This window comes from Tachyglossus aculeatus, chromosome 11 (genome assembly GCF_015852505.1).
Source record: "Tachyglossus aculeatus isolate mTacAcu1 chromosome 11, mTacAcu1.pri, whole genome shotgun sequence".
Taxonomy (NCBI): domain Eukaryota; kingdom Metazoa; phylum Chordata; class Mammalia; order Monotremata; family Tachyglossidae; genus Tachyglossus; species Tachyglossus aculeatus.
This window is the reverse complement of record NC_052076.1, coordinates 49,835,567-49,852,731: the sequence shown is the minus strand read 5'-3', so window position 1 is coordinate 49,852,731 and position 17,165 is coordinate 49,835,567. Positions and strand designations below refer to the sequence as shown.

The 17,165-nt window shown below is 37.4% G+C and overlaps 1 protein-coding gene across 2 annotated transcripts in view; it reads right to left on the bottom strand.

Annotated features, from left to right (window-relative positions):
• The window catches only part of NFAT5 (nuclear factor of activated T cells 5), a 122,141-nt gene that overhangs the window by 41,512 nt on the left and 63,464 nt on the right, over positions 1-17,165 (bottom strand). Inside the window, exons 2-5 of one of the 2 annotated variants that reach the window (XM_038754659.1) lie at positions 9,705-9,766; positions 8,654-9,212; positions 4,062-4,254; positions 1,615-1,805 (exon numbers count right to left, since the gene is read on the bottom strand). In XM_038754659.1, the coding sequence (XP_038610587.1) occupies positions 1,615-1,805; positions 4,062-4,254; positions 8,654-9,183 (914 nt within the window). In that variant the 5' untranslated portion in view covers positions 9,184-9,212; positions 9,705-9,766. The remainder of the gene's footprint in view (positions 1-1,614; positions 1,806-4,061; positions 4,255-8,653; positions 9,213-9,704; positions 9,767-17,165) is intronic. The other variant, XM_038754658.1, reaches the window with a different exon arrangement.

The window sequence follows — 17,165 nt, the reverse complement described above, 5'->3', positions numbered from 1 at the left end:
TTAGAAGAGTTGAGAGGGAAGAATACTGTGTGCAAAGCATTGTACTGTTACAGAGAGTACAATATACCGGAGTTAGTGGACTTGCCCCATGCCCACAAGGTGCTTACACTCTACGGGGGAGACAGATATTTACAGAAATTACTAACATATGTGCTGTGAGGCTGAGGGTGGGGTGGATATCAATGAAAATGTTCAAAGATATGTAAAAAACAGGTGCAGACAACAAAATGAGACAGGGCCAACTTCAGACAGAAACTGAGTGAAGCTGCCATCCCAGAGGACAATATCAAAGGAGGTAGGGGTGGTGGTGGTCGAATGACATGGGGGCAGATAAAAATGTAAAAGCACTTACCCTGAATTGGAAGTGGCACCTTGTGAACAAGAGCCTCAGAAAGAAATGTAATGGCTTTGGGTTCTCAAGGTACCGCAGGAGAAATTCATATCTGTACATAACTACTTCTGTATTCATCTTTAAATTATATATTCTAAATGGCTTATTCATATTAATGTCTGTCTCCCCCCCTCTAGACTGTAAGCTCATTACAGGCAGGGAGCGTATCTGCTAATTCTGTTATGTTGCGAGCTTCCAGGCGCTTGGTGCAGTGCTTTGCACATAGTAGGTGCTCAGTGAGTGCCACTGATTGACTGGTTTATTACTTGGACTGTGAGCCCCATACAGAACAGGGACTGTGTCCAACCTAATTAACTTGTATCTACCCCAGCACTTAGAACTGTGTTTGGCACATAGGAAGCGCTTAAATACCATAAATCAAAGAAAAAATGCTCTGGGTTCGGACAGACGTCTGAATCGACGTCAACGTAATGATACATCATGGAATGCTGTGTTCATGCGAAGCCTAACGTAATCATGTTGCATGGAACAGGGGATGGGAGAGAGCTAATAAACTCCCATCTCAGAATGGCCAAACGTTTGAAGCTGGCCCTGATGCCCAGATGGAATTTTGGCTAAAAAACAGGATGAATTTTAATGACTGGTCTATGCAGACATAGAGTCAGCAATGTTTGCCTTTCATACTCATGTGCGTAAATCCATCTCAATACACAAAATTTAAGAAAGTGGCAGGCAAAGGAAAGCAGTAAAGAAGAATATGATAAAAAAGACTTTCATCAAAATATGACATTAAAATGGATAATAAGACTAGCAACAGTACTTTCTCTTTCTCTGTGAGTCCCGCGAGGGCAGGTACTGTGCCTCACTGTATTATCCTCTATCTCCCACAGCACTTAGCATAACGCTTGGCACACATAAGCGCTTAACACCATTATCATCATTATTATATGTAATTTATGGGAGCTTTCTTCTATATCCACTGAATTTGGGGTATACAGATTTCGTTTTTACATAAAATACAGCAGCAAGCAACTTGACAATGAATCATTTAAAGACTGGATGGTTATAAGCTGTATTACCAGAGTTATTTGAGTCCTTGCTCATCTTTTCTTTTTTTTTTTTTTTACCAAAATAACTCTTTCACAGGCATGTTATTCAAAAACAGGAATTTCACTTTCAAACTGAATCTTGAAAGATGAAAGAAAAAACATTTTCTTGCCCTGTCCCAAAGAATAATGCAGTGAGGAAAAATTATTACTCACGCAAGGGTCATGTTGTTGCTAGGATCGAGGCCAACTTCTATTACTGTAGTGCCTTCAATGTCGACTTCTTTACAGGGGGTTGTATTTCGTCCAGTTACCCTGCAGGCTTGATAGAACCCATGTGGTTTCACTCGACCAGAATCATTCCCCACAAACACTTGCAACACTACAGGCTCATTGTGGCCTTCCAACTGGAACAAAATAGCAGGAAATAGGAATGTAATTGACCTTTCGATTGATCTAATTATAAAATCAACATTTAAAGCGCAGTCCAGTAAGTACGTAGGCTACAGCGTAGCAATGAAATGATCCATGAAACAGCTAAATAAAAGGATTAGTGTGCAAATATTTCCAGAAAAATGACTCCTGGCATTAACATATACACAATTTGAATTTCTAAATTAAAAATAATATAAAGAGCATAGATAGGATTGAGTTCTGGAGAAGAGGAGAAATGGAGGGGGGGTTTACTCAGAAGTTCTGGTGGAGTGAAAGAATGCTGGGAGAATAGAGGATTTTCTATCCTAGAGTAAAGGATTTTCTATGGCAAGGGTACAGACTCATAACAAACCCTGGCATCCTGGTTTAAAAGCAGCACGAAGCTGTGCCCTCCTTTGAATTATAACATATCTGGAGATTCTGACATAAGGCATCTCTCTGCTCTCCTTCCTAAATCAAATGTGACAGATATACAAAAGCTCCCCTCTAGACTGTAAGCTCATTATGGTCAGGGAGCATGCCTGCTAAGTCTGTTGCATTGTATCAATCAATCAATCGTATTCATTGAGCGCTTACTGTGTGCACAGCACTGTACTAAGCGCTTCGGAAGTACAAGTTGGCAACATATAGAGATGGTCCCTACCCAACAACGGGCTCACAGTCTAGAAAGGGGGAGACAGACAACAAAACATGTGGACAGGTGTCAAGTCACCAGAATAAATAGATGTAAAGCTAGATGCACATCACTGACAAAATAAATAGGATAGTAAATATGTCCAAGTAAAATAAATAGAGTAATAAATCTGTACAAACATATATAAAGGTGCTGTGGGGAGGGGAAGGAGGTAGGGCCGGGGGGGATGGGAAGAGGGAGAGGAAAGAGGGGGCTCAGTCTGGGAAGGCCTCCTGGAGGAGGTGAGATCTCAGTAGGGCTTTGAAGGGAAGAAGAGAGCTAGCTTGGCGGATGTGCGGAGGGAGGGCACTCCAGGCCAGGGGGAGGACATGGGCCTAAATACAACTGATTGACTGATTGATAGAGGGCTGCGGAGCACATATTTGTATCTGTGACTACAGCTTACACAGCACTTTCCTGCTTGAACCAGGAATAAATCCATCTCTGGCAGAGGATTTAATAAGGGAAGGAGGGACGTCTCTATCTTTCTCTAAAGATTTAGGAGGGAAATGCTCCTGTGCAATGGGGAGCTCCAAGGAGAAAATGGCCTACTGCAAGAAGTCTGGCATTCAAGGGATAAAGTCTCAGTTATCATTTATAAACACAATGATACTTGTTGGAAAAAATCATTCTTTAGCTTTTGTAACACACTGGAATACGCATGTGATTTCTGAGATCCATTCGCAAACCATGAAAGCTATGTTAACAAGTTGTATCAGTTTGGTCAGAGCGCCAAAGCACGGTTTTCTAGCCCAAGGTAAGCGAATGTAATCTTAAAAGTTTCAATTCTAGTTAATTTCTCACATTACAATCCTACCCAAACCCACTTTATAATTTGAAGAACACCTCTGTTGCTTGAATTACACTGTTCCTTTATGTTTCATATGCTAGTTTTCATCCGGTTGGAGATATTTTAGTAACTCCCAGCTCCATTCCTCCCAACGGCAGGCTACTCGAGGAGCTCAAATCCATGGAATGGTCATAGTTAAAAGGCAATATTTCCACTCTGCCCAAGTGACACACCATTTGGAGCCATTCTCTGTGGAAGTCTTAGGCAGGGAGAAATTGTGCCAGCAGAGGACTACTGATCATCTGAATCCTCTGGCACTCCTGAGTGAATGAAGTCATCTACTGAATGAAATTTAAGGAGTAGACGGGCGGTTTTGTGCTGTTTCTGCCACTGCTAAATTAAAAGGAACTATAATTATCCGGAAAGATGAAGTAAACAAAAATACTAAACAAATATTGCTATTATCCACTTCCTGTCAAGGGGATGTGAGTATGGAGACTGCTGAGTTTTACTCGAGTGAAGTTCCAGTACTTTAAAAGGTAGCTGAGATTGTAAAAGTTAAAAGGAATGTTTGGAAATATTTTCTTTCCTGTAAAACTGGAGATTGAACACTCCTCTTTGCCTGGGAAAGTTCGTATATTTACAATGTCAGGACCATCTGGTGAAGAAAAATTAGTCACAATTGAACTTTTTATTAAGTGAACATAACAGGAAAAAAATGGTTGGAAATGAGGAAAGTTCTTAGGATACTGCTAGACAAAGTACCTTTACAGTAGGAAATCCTTGCTGGGTCCTATCTTTCACCGAGCCACGGCTGCCCTCGGTCAGGTATCGAGCTCTGTGCTGGGTCTCCGGCTGTACCACTATTTTCAGCTCCTTTCCCTCACTTTTAATAGGATACTGTCCACAAAGCATAGGGCTCTTCTTGGCTCCAGTTCCTTTCTGATTTTCAGATGCTCTGAGAAGTGGAAGCACATCATTGAGATAATGTCATAAGAAATATTTTAAAAGAGCAAATTAAGTTGGGGAACGACAGACAAAACTGACAGGTAAAAGCAGAGCAAATGCCCGGCTGGAATTGCTTTTCAGACACAAAAAACAACCTAGGGAAAGGAAAGGGGGTCAATAGTGTATATGGAATGTCTTTGAAAGATTTATAGCAGAAGACAATAGGAAGGAGGGTAAGTGGAATGGGCGGGCAGGGGATATGGTGGAAGGCAAGGCTAACTCCTAAAGTGGCTTTCTACCTTAACAATAGTTTGGCAGAATATAGGAAAAGTTTTTTTATATATATATTTTCTAAGTGGATTTCCAAATTAAATACTTTCCATGATAAATTGCCAGCAACATTCATCGAAAAATAATTTAAGGTCAATCATTACTGATATTCACCACCTCTGTGGATATTATTTGTGGCTTCTGGTGAGCCAAACCCAGGAATTTGAAATAACAAATACTCTCTATCATGTGACTTGGAAAACATGATGTATTTAAGTGGTTTTAAACAAGTGCACTATTAATACCACTAATAATATTCAGAGCAATCTTTCCCAGATTCATGATTTCTAACTGTATTTTTATCTTTAAATCTGAAAGTAGAAACATGAATCCAAGTGCCCTTAGTATGGGATTCCACAATCAGGATTTTACTCTATATCTGTTTCAAAGGACCAAGAAGGAAAAGTTTTGAAAACACTCAAGAGCCTAGAATTATACATCTATCCAGGTTAAAAACTCAGTTTTGAAACCGGCCTGCAAATCTGAATTTACTAGTGTAGAGCACCTAACAAAATTATCTCTGAACAGATCAAATCCCCTTTTCATGATAGATTTCAAATTCAAAAGGTGATTTTATCTTATTAAAAATTTCAAAAGTACAGTAATGAATTTCATCTACTATCTTTGCATTACGCTTCTTCTCCAACTCCTTTCTTACCCGACTGGCTTTATGATTCTGTTGTATTGTACTCTCCCAAGTGCTTAGTACAGTGCTCTGCAGATAGTAAGCACTCAATAAATGCAATTGATTGATTGACTGATGAGCAGTTGGAAGACATGTGAAAATGGAATCACTTTTTTGCTACTTATATCACAGCATCCCATAAGGTTTGGAAATGTCTATTAAGATCAATGACGACGCATGCGATACAAATGACCTTCGTTCAAGGAATCAAATTAAAAAGTCTCATGACTTTTAACAAATATACGAACAGATACACTAATAAAACATTTTCAAATAATTCCTATTGTTGCAAGTCATTCTAATCATTTTAAAGACAGGACAATAATACGAGAACAATATCAGCTATTGGTCTGGGTGCCTTCCACCTGCCAACCTAAATAGGAAAGGCCAGTTCCACTGACAATTTAGGCAACTACTCTTGTCCAGTGTTTAATTGTGATATTCTGATTCCTCTGCCTGCATAATCCATCTAGATGCCTCCAACATGTGAGACTCATCACTGCAAAATAACACCCTGAAATAATACCCTCGGATGACAATCATGACCAAAATCCCAGCTACGTTGCTCTGAATGAATTGTAGGCTACTAGAAATTTAAGGATAAGATATAAGAAGATGGCCCAGTAAGAATAATTACACTTTAAGGACTCTGACCTTGTTGTACTGATTCTTCCAATACATCTTCTCGAATGTTGAAATCTGTTTTCTTGTATACCGGATTTAGTATTTGTCTACTTAAAAAGGGCACTGTTTGAAACTCGGTTAGAATGCCTTCTCAAGAACTACCATTGTGTATATAGACACTGAGGAAGAGTTTCTATACTCTTGTCAAGTTGTGTGTTCACCTCCCATTCAATGACTACTAAAATTTGAAATTGTAGCTTTAAAAAAAATCCTACTTGGTATTTCTAAAGAATGGTAAGCCACCAAGTTTCTCATTTGTCCAAATAGCAGCATTCTCTTAACATATGATTCCCAACCAGGTAGTTGCCCTAAGGATTTCTGGGCTCTAACATCTTTAATTTTAGCACACCCCAAGTGTAAATAAAATACAATTCTCTTCCCAACAGGTTCCTTGCCGCAATGAGTAATGATTTGTGAGCACAAACTCCCACCTCCTTGAGTTTCTGATCAGGGAGTGAGTAAGGTGTGCTCACAGACACTTTACCCGATTACAGACAACTAGGAAGCAGGGCTCTATGTGTTAGAACCAAATGGACCTCATAAGGAACTGAAAAATCTTAACGCCTCTTCCGATGAAGCAAGATCAAGATTTTACTTCTCACAGTGTTTATGTCTTTGAAAAACTAAAAGGAGGAATTTCTTAAATTGTGTACAATATTAAGACGCTGACCATGATTCTTTCTCTACTGTATCCAAGGTCAGTATTAATGAAGAAATAAAACTTCAAACTCTTTGCTATCTTATTTTGGGATTTACAGTAAAATGTTGATTTACTAAACCCCGGCCTACCATCATAAATTTAAAATAGGTCGGGAAAAGCATGTGTGAATAGAAATTCCTTCAGATGTTGATTAATTACAGTTCTAGTGATTATCCTAAACAATAAAAACTTTTGCTTGAAAACAGTGTTAGTGATCTTCCCTCTCTCCTATGTGGAAAAATCACTTTAGGGATAAGACTTTGCTACAAAGGGAAAAAACGGAAGAAATGCAAGCACAGCTAACTCACTTATGTGGCCATAAAACACAGGCTACAATTGCAACTACCTGTTCTATTAATGAAAATTATAATTACTCTTCAAAAATCTACTACTGGGAGGAAGCTATCACCTGTGCCTTAATCAGAATTTTTCTTGAACATTCAAATATAATGCACATTTTCTTCAATGACTTACAGGGTTAAAGAGGGATGTAAGCATTTTAAAATCATTGTTCTTACTATCAAATAGTTTCACTATAATTTCTCAAATGGTGAAAGCCTCCAGTCTTGGATTTCTTAATTTTTTTTCATCTAATTTCTCAGGAAACAATATGCTTATATTTTTTTCTTTATAAACAGATCCTGAATCAAAATTTGTGTCTGGAAAAAAAAATGAATTTATAAAAATCATAAAATAGTTTTGTCTGATTTTTGTCTACAATACTTTAAAATGAGGTTTTGAGAATAATTATTTCTGCAGGATTATTTAATTACATTATTTGCGCAGTCTTTCCTCTCATGGGAGAAGAGTTAATATATTTGAAATATGACCTCTTTTTAAGATCCTTGAGCTCAGGGAAGGTGTCTACTTTTACACTACTTAACTCCCCCAAGCACTTAGCACAGGATTCTGCACACCGCAGGTACTCGATAAATACTACTGATTGATTTAAACTTAGTTCCAAAGCACCAAATACTGGTGTCTATGTCATCGAGTTGCAAACTACTTTGAAGAATTTTTCAATCATTTCAATAATGACAAAATGAATCTGCAATTTTAGTAGTTCTCTGACACACACAGGGGAATTTTCCCAAGAAAATACCAAGTTGGCATTTCAAAAGTTAAGGGGTAGTATTCACACCCTAAACTGTATTGCAAATTTAACTTGAAAAAAGTAGTCTAGCACATGAATGCCATAACAAAAGGTCATAGGGAGAGAAAAGTTACTCCACTACTACACATTAGGAGGAACAGATGAATATTTTCTAATGTAACTACCGGAATGTACTTCATGAAGAGTGCAAGCTGGTGGAGATGAAAGAACACGCAGATGTGCACTTTGTCCCCACTCTATTCCCCTTCACACACACAACCCAGAAGCACAGTAAGAAAGAAAATTAGAGATTTATTTCTGAAAAAAAATCAAATACAGAAATGAATTAACATTTAAAACAAGTTTGATTGAGCAATTCATCTAACAAAATGTAAAAAACGCATTCATCTAATTGCTGAGAAATCTTAACAAGCCATTAACCTCTTTGCCTTCTCTTTATCAAATGAAGAGAGATTAAAGTAGACAGTGAGATGGAAGTCCTCACATTAAGCACGAAGAAGATTCAGTTAGAGCACATAATGTGCAGGAGATTGTAATCTATTTCCAGTTCATGTGCTGCTTTAAGAGGGGGCCCACTATCGAAGGGCATTTATAATAATAGAATCACCTTCTGTTCGTAAGTCCATTAAAAAAAACCAAAATGGACATTTCCATCCCCTAACCGACTTGTTATGTAAATTAGGCCCAATATGTTGAAAACAAATATTCGTTTTATGCTTCGGCAAGTCTAGATGATTCTAGTTAAGACTTCTCATAAGCTTCAGTTCCACATTAGCACCTCTCCTACCTAACTTCACGTAGGAACCGAGGCGAACGCTTGCAAAAAGGGGTGGTTTATCAGTTTTGTTTTATATAATGGTGATAGAGCTAAAAAAAAAAAAAATGTGGATACCAACCCATTTCCTGCTTTTGAGTTTCCTTTGCTGTCCGTAGTAAGCTGGGAAAGCACATAGTGAGGTGCTTTGGCACTGTCGGCATCGAATATATCCATGTTGGACTCTTCGCAATCGCGTCGTTTGACCCCCGGTCTCTGCTTTGGATTTCGTTTGCGAGATTTACGCGGTACCTCAGTGTTATCATTGTAGGAACTGGTGCTCATATTACTGAAGTTGGAGGGGGAATCCTCCATCCACATACTGCAGCTCTGCTCAGATTCCAATCCACACCCTTCATCCTGGCAGGACATCCGACTGTTATCCAGCAGGTCCTCCGGTGGTGGTGCGATGTAGAGGACTGTGTGTCTCTTCGGTGTTGAGGGATGCTGCTGGGCTGTGTTACCGGTTAACTGCTTTTCACTTACCCCTCGATTACTTACCCCCACGGCTGAGGAGCAGCTCTCCACTTGCATAGCCTTGCTGTCCGTGACTGAGGTAGAATAAATGGTAGGGCTGGAAGAGGTGGTAAAGGAGCTGCAAGCACCGCCCATGGAGGAAGAGGAGGGAGCTGAAGAAGCATCTGCAGTGTACAATTCAAGAGTAAATACACTATACGTGATTTCACCTGTGCTGGCTAGCAGTCCCATTGAAAATGTGATTTTGTGAACGGATTGATTTTCCCCAGATGTATATTTGGAATTTGGTAAGTTTGAGAATGGAAATGCTTCAAGCAATACAAGGCCTAAGTAATGCTTTCCTTGTTTTCAAATGCCCAAATTGTAATATTTAACTGGTGTTGTAATCATGGTTTGTTTTGTTTTTTTTTTAAAAACTGACTTTAAAATTAAAGTTGTAAAAAAAAGGCTGCAAAGCAAAGAAGAAAGCTTTTATTGCCTCTGCTGGACTGGTTCTTTTTGAATTTAAGCCATTTAAAATAATAAAGGAAACCCCAATGTGAAATGTATGCTTGTAGTCCACATTCAATGCCAATTAAATAATTCATTATAAGAATTTTTTTTTTGGAAAAAGTGGGACTGTGCTTAGCCACAAAATATTAAAATAAGTTTCTAACCTATGAAGCAGAGAACTACAGGTCATTTTTAATGCAGACACTCCCTGCTTCAGAGGCAAATCCTGGAATAAAAATATGAGAAAATAAATGAGAAAAGAGCTGCTGATTATTCCAGATATCAATTATAAAATGAGAAATAAATAGAAAAAAAAAGATTTATATATATAATTAACTGAATTGTAGGCAGAATGGAACTGGTACCAGTCACTGTTAAATGGTTGGCTGCATAAGTCAAGGAGAGGAGGTGTGAAAGTTACTTCATTGGGAACATGCTGGGCACAACGTGATAAGCACCACTAGGATTTCAGAGGCTGGAAGTGGCAGTTTGAAACAAAACATTCTGAAATTACTTAATCCCTAAATGCAGAATAAAAGCAGAGAAAAGACCCAATTACTGAATCAATTTTTCTTAGGGAGTTAGTACGTCAGACCTTCGGCAATTGGACACCACTGTTCCACTTCCCTTTAATGGGATAGGCTGATCATCTATATTAAAAGGGGCTACTCTTGACTCAAGAGTAATAGCAGGGTTTAATAATTAAAAAAAAAAAAACCAGGGAAATCTCTTGGGTGTAGCAGAATCGGTTCTTTAAAAAAGATTTTTGCAAATTCTGTTTATCACATCCTTTATGTATGAAGATAAAAAAGAAGAGCTCATGTTACCGTACAGATATATATTTCTAAAACTGCGGCATATGGCAGAACAGCTCACTGAATTTTACACTATTTTAGCTCAACAGCATAATTTAGAAGGCAAACCAATATTTAAATTGCCAGCGTAAATTAGAAATTAAAGGTTACGATTTAAGAAGTAATACGATCTACAAGAGCAAGCTGGAAGCTTACAACAAAAAAATAAGAAGAGGTAAAAGCCTTATTAGGCCAATGGAATTGTGGGGAAATTTCTAATTAGTATTTTATCAGTCCAACAAGGATCAAAGCTAATGGTTGAGGTAAATCTTAAACTAGCAATTGCTTAGTGGGGGAAAGTACTGTTTACATTAATTACAGTACAAATCTGAAAAGATAAATTTCTGAAAGAAAATGGGGTGCACCGAATATATAACCAAATAGTCTTATTTTTTTTTAAATGGCATTGATAAAGTACTTACTATGTGCCAGGCACCGTACTAAGCGCTGGGGTAGATACAAGATAATCAGGTTGGACTCCGTCTCTATCCCACATAAGGCTCTCAGTCTTAATCCCCATTTTACAGGTGAGCTAACTGAGGCAAAGAGAAGTTAAGCGATTTGCCCAAGGTCACACAGCAGACTAGTGCCGGAGCCGGGAGTAGAACGCAAGTCCTCCGACTCCCATTTTAGGCCACGCTGCTTCTCAAATATATATTCTAAAATGGTAATTGGGGAAAAAAGTGTCATTTTGTGTAAAATGAAACACACCCACGACATCGAATTGCTGTCAGAGTTCAAGAGGAATGTTGCAGTTGTTAATATTGTCTACCAACGAGGCGCTCTACTTTCAGCCACATGGAAAGATGTTTCCCTGCGACCCTAAGTTCTGAAGAACCTGAGGCAGTTGGATGATACCAGTTCCATTTTCCAGAGTTTGAGTCCTTGTCAAATGCAGTAGCTGAAATTGGAAGATTCAGTCACTTTAAACTGCATTCCAATTTAAAGAAAAATTTATCCTTTTTGTATCATGCATTAATGCAATGCTTTCATAGTAAACAAATATTTTTTTTAAAGATTTGTAAAAATACAAAATCTGGGTGCTAATGTCAGTGACAGTTTAGGAGCTGATTTGCAGCCACTTTGGGTTTAGACTTGTTCTTTCCTTGTTAATTTAGAAATGCTATCTACCAGATATAAAAAACACAGCAAAGTGTGTTTCTCTAACATTCTCCACGGGTCCCAACTACTGGAAAGATTGAAATTAGGTTCCTTTTTAACTTTTACTCTAGCCCTAATAGAAATACAAGTATGCAGCATGCAATGTTTGCAAATGGAATGCCCAAAGCATGCAGCATGAATGCTGTGAACTTGTATTTCTGTAAAGCAGCTCCCTCCACCCCACTTCTTCAATGGTACAACTGAAACTAAACACCATGCACAGTCAAATGCAGAATATGAAAATCCCAGGGACCCCTGCCCATGACAGACAGAAATCATGTTGGAAAAAACGGTCCATGACTTCAGAAGCTGGCTATAAAATTTTAAGGTAAAATACACATCCATCGCAATTTTATAGAATATGTTGGAAATAAGCCCTAATATTGCTATTCATCGTAAATCAGATTTTGCTTGTGAGTCATTAAAGCCTCATTACAACCTCCGTGAAAAACCTTATTGCAATTACAGAATTTAGTTATCTAACGTTCAAGTCTGTTCTGGGACAGGTATACCAAACTGTGATATCATACCCTACATTAGTTAATTTTTAATGCATCTTTCTTGGAGACCTAACATACAACACTTGTATATTTTACCTTTAGTTTCCCGGATATACTTATTAAATAAAAGAGTATATTAGCACAGAGCTACAAGGCTGGAAATATCAAGACTATCAAAAGATACCAGCAAACATCTTTCAAGTGTGAAACACTACTTATACTAAGGGAAGTTCATCCCAACCTTGATCTTAAATTATAATTTTTTTTTTGCCTCTTCACATCTCAGATCAGAACAGAATGTGCATAAAGGTTTCTGTTAGTTGTAGGATAACCATGCACCCTGCTACTGCAGGCTCTTGGGGAGGGCCGGGGGGAATGCAACAATGGAAAGCCCAGTAATTACTATGCTGAATTAAATAGAGGTCAAAGGCTCCAGTTCAATGAATGCAGCAAACAGTGTGTCCGTACACCTACGTTTCCATATCAACTGAGTTTTGTGGATAATTTAGCATTCAGGGTGCTTTCTAGATAGAGCCATATGTTGCATTACTCGAGAATGGGTAAATATTTAACGTTTCCAAGTAACTACTTAGTGTTTCCAGGCAAAGGCCCTTCGACCGCTTTCTTCCTCAAAATTATAATTGACTTGGGTCACGAAAGTATTAATCCATCAGTAACTAGGAAAGAATCAACAGGTCAGAGTCTTCCGAAGTTGTTTTACAATTCATAATATAAAATCGGTGGCTAAAACTGATTTAGAGGGCTTAGGGCTAAGGCTGCTGAATTACATTTAACGTGATAAACACTTTGCGGAAAAATATTTCAATTTTGAATATTTAATCTTTGAAATCTAAATTTAGAAGTCATTTAATTTTGCATTCCTTACATTCTAAATAACTACCTCCACGAGGAGTTTTCTTGAGAAAAAAGAATTGGTAATTTGATTATTTAGAAAAATAAAGTCATCAAGAAATAGCCCAGTTAATAGCCTGCACAGCTAGATAGCTACCATAGGGCCCAAGTCCACTTGAGTATATCCTCAGTTTACAAGAAACCGTTAGTCTCCTTATAAATATTTGGGGCATATTTTTCTGCTGCTATCACTTAGAGCTTCATAATACTCATGCACGGTATTCAACAAATGTTGACTTTATTCATCTGTCACACAAAAATGCCACTGGTCAGGTGCTCCTATCCTATGCCTGTATGTTGCGCTCTTTGGCTTATCATTCTCAGTTTCAGTTTGATGCATTTTCTCTCTACTCTGCATCCTGCTGCTGTATTTATTAACTGAATGTAACAAACTACTCAATTGTCTAGATTGTTCACTGGCCATTGAGATCAGTTGAGTCCTGCCCTTCTATATGCAGTTATGTGGAATTTTTGTTGTTACTGTTACGGCCATAAATATGATTACAAAAATGAGCTAATTCTGGAATTTATTTTGATATTTGCTCCCTAAGCACCATATTAAGCCTATTATTGCTACCACTTTATACTCTGAAAGTATATTTCAATTTCATGGCTTAGAAGCAAAATTAGCTACCTGGCCCAGCAATTTTACAAGTTTAGTTTTTATACGGCTCTTGCCAAATAAAATTAGTGAACCATTAAATAGTACCTCCAAGTTGGAAGGTCAACTTCCCTCTCTATTGTAAAGGAAAAAATTATTCATTTTTTCCTTTATACAATTGATGTAATCACCAGTGGGTAATTATCCTGACCCCAAATGAATTAATGAGTAATAGTTTGGGTCACAGCATTTCTTTGTCCCTTAAAGGCACATATTACCAAATGGAATAATGAGAAATCCTGTTTAATAAATACAAATACTTAATCTTAACTTCGAATGTTGATTCTAAAATGAATATCCTAAATGTGGTGTAAAGTAATCTTCTACAACAGTTTTCTATTTCCTGACCATCCTATTTCTGGCGACGTAATCAATTCATTTGTGTTTCTTTCTAGCAAACTGAAAAGCTGCCTATTGGTCGATGGGCCCATTTCTTTTTGTGAAAGTGAAGTTGAATTCCGATGAACTGTTGGAACAGTTAAGGTTCAATATGAAAATACAGAACAGCCAAATGAAGGCAACAGGAAGGCATCAGAGGACAAGGCCTAAAACAGCAGATTCTTGCTGCTGAATTTACTCCTCGAATTCAATTAGCAAAGAAAAGGTGAGAATGAACAAAAAATGGCACTACCATGCTTATGACAGTGCAGGATTCTCTTCTTTTCCTTCAACAAGGCTTTTAAATTCAAAGAAATAGTAGAAGATCCAAGTACTAATGGATATGTTCTCCTATAAACGTATATTCATGTAATGTAACTTTTTAAAAATACCCTTCATGTGGGGGATTTTTTAAATGTGTGCAGTGAAAGCAACTGTCACCTTCAGTGGAATTTGGGTCACTTTCCTTTTCACACAAATCTTTCACAGAAACTATAGAGATTCTTTAAAGCTTTAAAAAGAACAAATGCCTTTCAAAAAATCTGAAGTCAAAATGTGGTGCAAGCCACCCTGATGTTTAAATGCAGACAGGCGTTCTTCAATTTTTCAACATCTGCAGCCATTAAAAGACTCGTCATGTGTCTAGGACCCTTGCATGTATGCCAGAAGGGCCAAAACAATCAGGAAAACAACCATCAACACAAGGATGGGTTTGGAAACGTATCTGGACTTGATAGAAAGTTTAGACTCGATTTATTTCTTTGGCAATGACTTCAAATCTAACCAACATGTCTGGTAAAAATCACGGGATGAAAAGGTACACTTTCAGAATGAAGGAGAAAGACACTCAGATTTAAAAAAATATGCAGCGTGGACTCTCTTATTGCTGAAGAGCTGAATTACGAACCAGAACACACAAAGTGGCTGCAAACCTGCTTTTTCAACACTTTATATGCCAACCTTGGTTTTCTACTGTTCTTCTTTTTCTTCTTATATTACTGATGTAAAGTTGAAAACTTTACCCAAAAGTTTAGTTTCAATCAGTATCAATCCACTATTTATAAACAAAGAAGGGAGGAAGGGAGGAAGGAAGGGAGGAAGGGAGGGAGGGAGGGAGGGAGGGAGGAAGGAAGGAAGGAAGGAAGGAAGGAAGGAAGGAAGGAAGGAAGGAAGGAAGGAAAGAGAAAGAGAGAGAGTGTGAGAGAGAGAGAAAGAAAGAAAGAAAGGAAGGAAGGAAGGAAGGAAGGAAGAAAGGAAAGGAAAGGAAAGGAAAGGAAAGGAAAGGAAAGGAAGAAAGGAAGAAAGGAAGAAAGGAAGAAAGAAAGAAATTAAGAAAGAAAGAAAGAAAGAAAGAAAGAGAAAGAAAGAGAAAAGAGAAAGAAAAAGAAAGAAAGAAAGAGAGAAATTAAGAAAGAAAGAAAGAGAAAGAAAGAAAATAGAAAGAAAAAGAAAGAAAGAAAGAAAGAAATTAAGAAAGAGAAAGAAAGAAAGAAAGAAAGAGAAAGAAAGAAAAAGAAAAGAGAAAGAAAAAGAAAGAAAGAAAAGAAAGAAAGAAAGAAAGAAAGAAAGAAAGAAAGAAATTAACAAAGAAAGACTTAGGAAGAAGTCTGAAAATGAGACCGACCTACACCCTGGGTGAGACTGGATGGGTTAAGTGTCTCTGGCACTATTTGTCTTCACTATTGACAGACACTGTCACACAACCCACCACACGATGCCTGTCTCTGAATGGCGGAGCTAGAATGCAAGTTAAGTGTATTAATAGAAAAAACAACTAGCATCCCAGCAAATATAATAAGCAATCCAATTTATTTTATTTAAGAAATATCAAAGATTGTAGAGTTGGATATTTTAATTTACATTATGATTTAAACAGTTTCCTCATTTACAGTCACATGCTGAAATAGCAATGCTATAAGCCTACAGCAATCACAAAATTTAGACTTAAAAAAAATCAGAAGTTTTTAACATCTAAAAGATACAATAGTGGCAATTTCTTACCTGAAACTTTTGTTGATGACTCATATTCACCAATACAGACAAAGAGGTTCTGCTACTCACTAATAAAAATGCAACTCAATCCAAATGCCAAAATTCAGTCCCCCTTCAAGCTTTCAAGAAATATCAAAACTTTATTTCTACCCCACCTTTTTAAGAGTGTGTTAATGGTCAACTGCTGTCCTAATAGATTCAGGCAACAAGGAAAGGCAACAAGAAAATCTGGGAAGCCCAAGATTTCTTTCATCTCTCTCCCTAAATTAACAAATTAACTCAATTTGCTACTGTCTATCTACACCTATCCACCACCCAGCTTCACATACTGCTAGAAATCAAATAGTCATAATGATTCACCATCACTATTTTTTTTTGTTACTGGCATTAGCAGAGAACATAATTACCTATTGTTGAGATTAATGATTTATATGACAGGTATCAAGATTCTGGATTCAAGCCGGGATATAATAAATACTTATTCCTTTAAGAGGTCATAACACCAATTCCTTACCTAGAATTTTCTGGGAGTTTTTCAGCTTTCCAGCTTAAGGAACTGTATATTTTTAAAGTTTTGCTTAAGACTCTGATATGAATTATACTACAACAAATATTTTTCAGGTGTTGAGAGGTAAACAAACTTTACACAAATTGAGGTACCTACCTAACAAGCAAACATAATATAATCTGTAGCTGTAGAACTTCAAGTATAGAAAGATATGTCCAGGTCTTTGAAAGCTCATTAGCAATTCCTTTCTTTTCGGAAACTGAAATTTGCCTGGAAGTTATTTATCTACTGGTAAACACAGTAATTCTCTGTCCTGGTATCTCAGATTAGGTCCAAATAACCCAAAATAAAGATGGAGTCTTCTGATAAGTTTTTAAGATAAAAAGGACAAAAATTGTGCTAAAATTACTACACTACAAAAGATTCTGGGATCTATGGATAAAGCAAAGAAACTACCAACAATGGCCAAAACGGTACTACTGACCAAACACAAAAAAAAGGAAATAGTTACTACTGGTTTAGAAAAACAAAAATTATAGAGAATAAAAGTCATACTGTCCAAAAAGTCAATCAATGGTATCTACTGTGCACCCACTGTGTAAAGAGCACTATACTGACCACTTTGGAGAGTTCAATACAACAGAGTTGGCAGATAATGC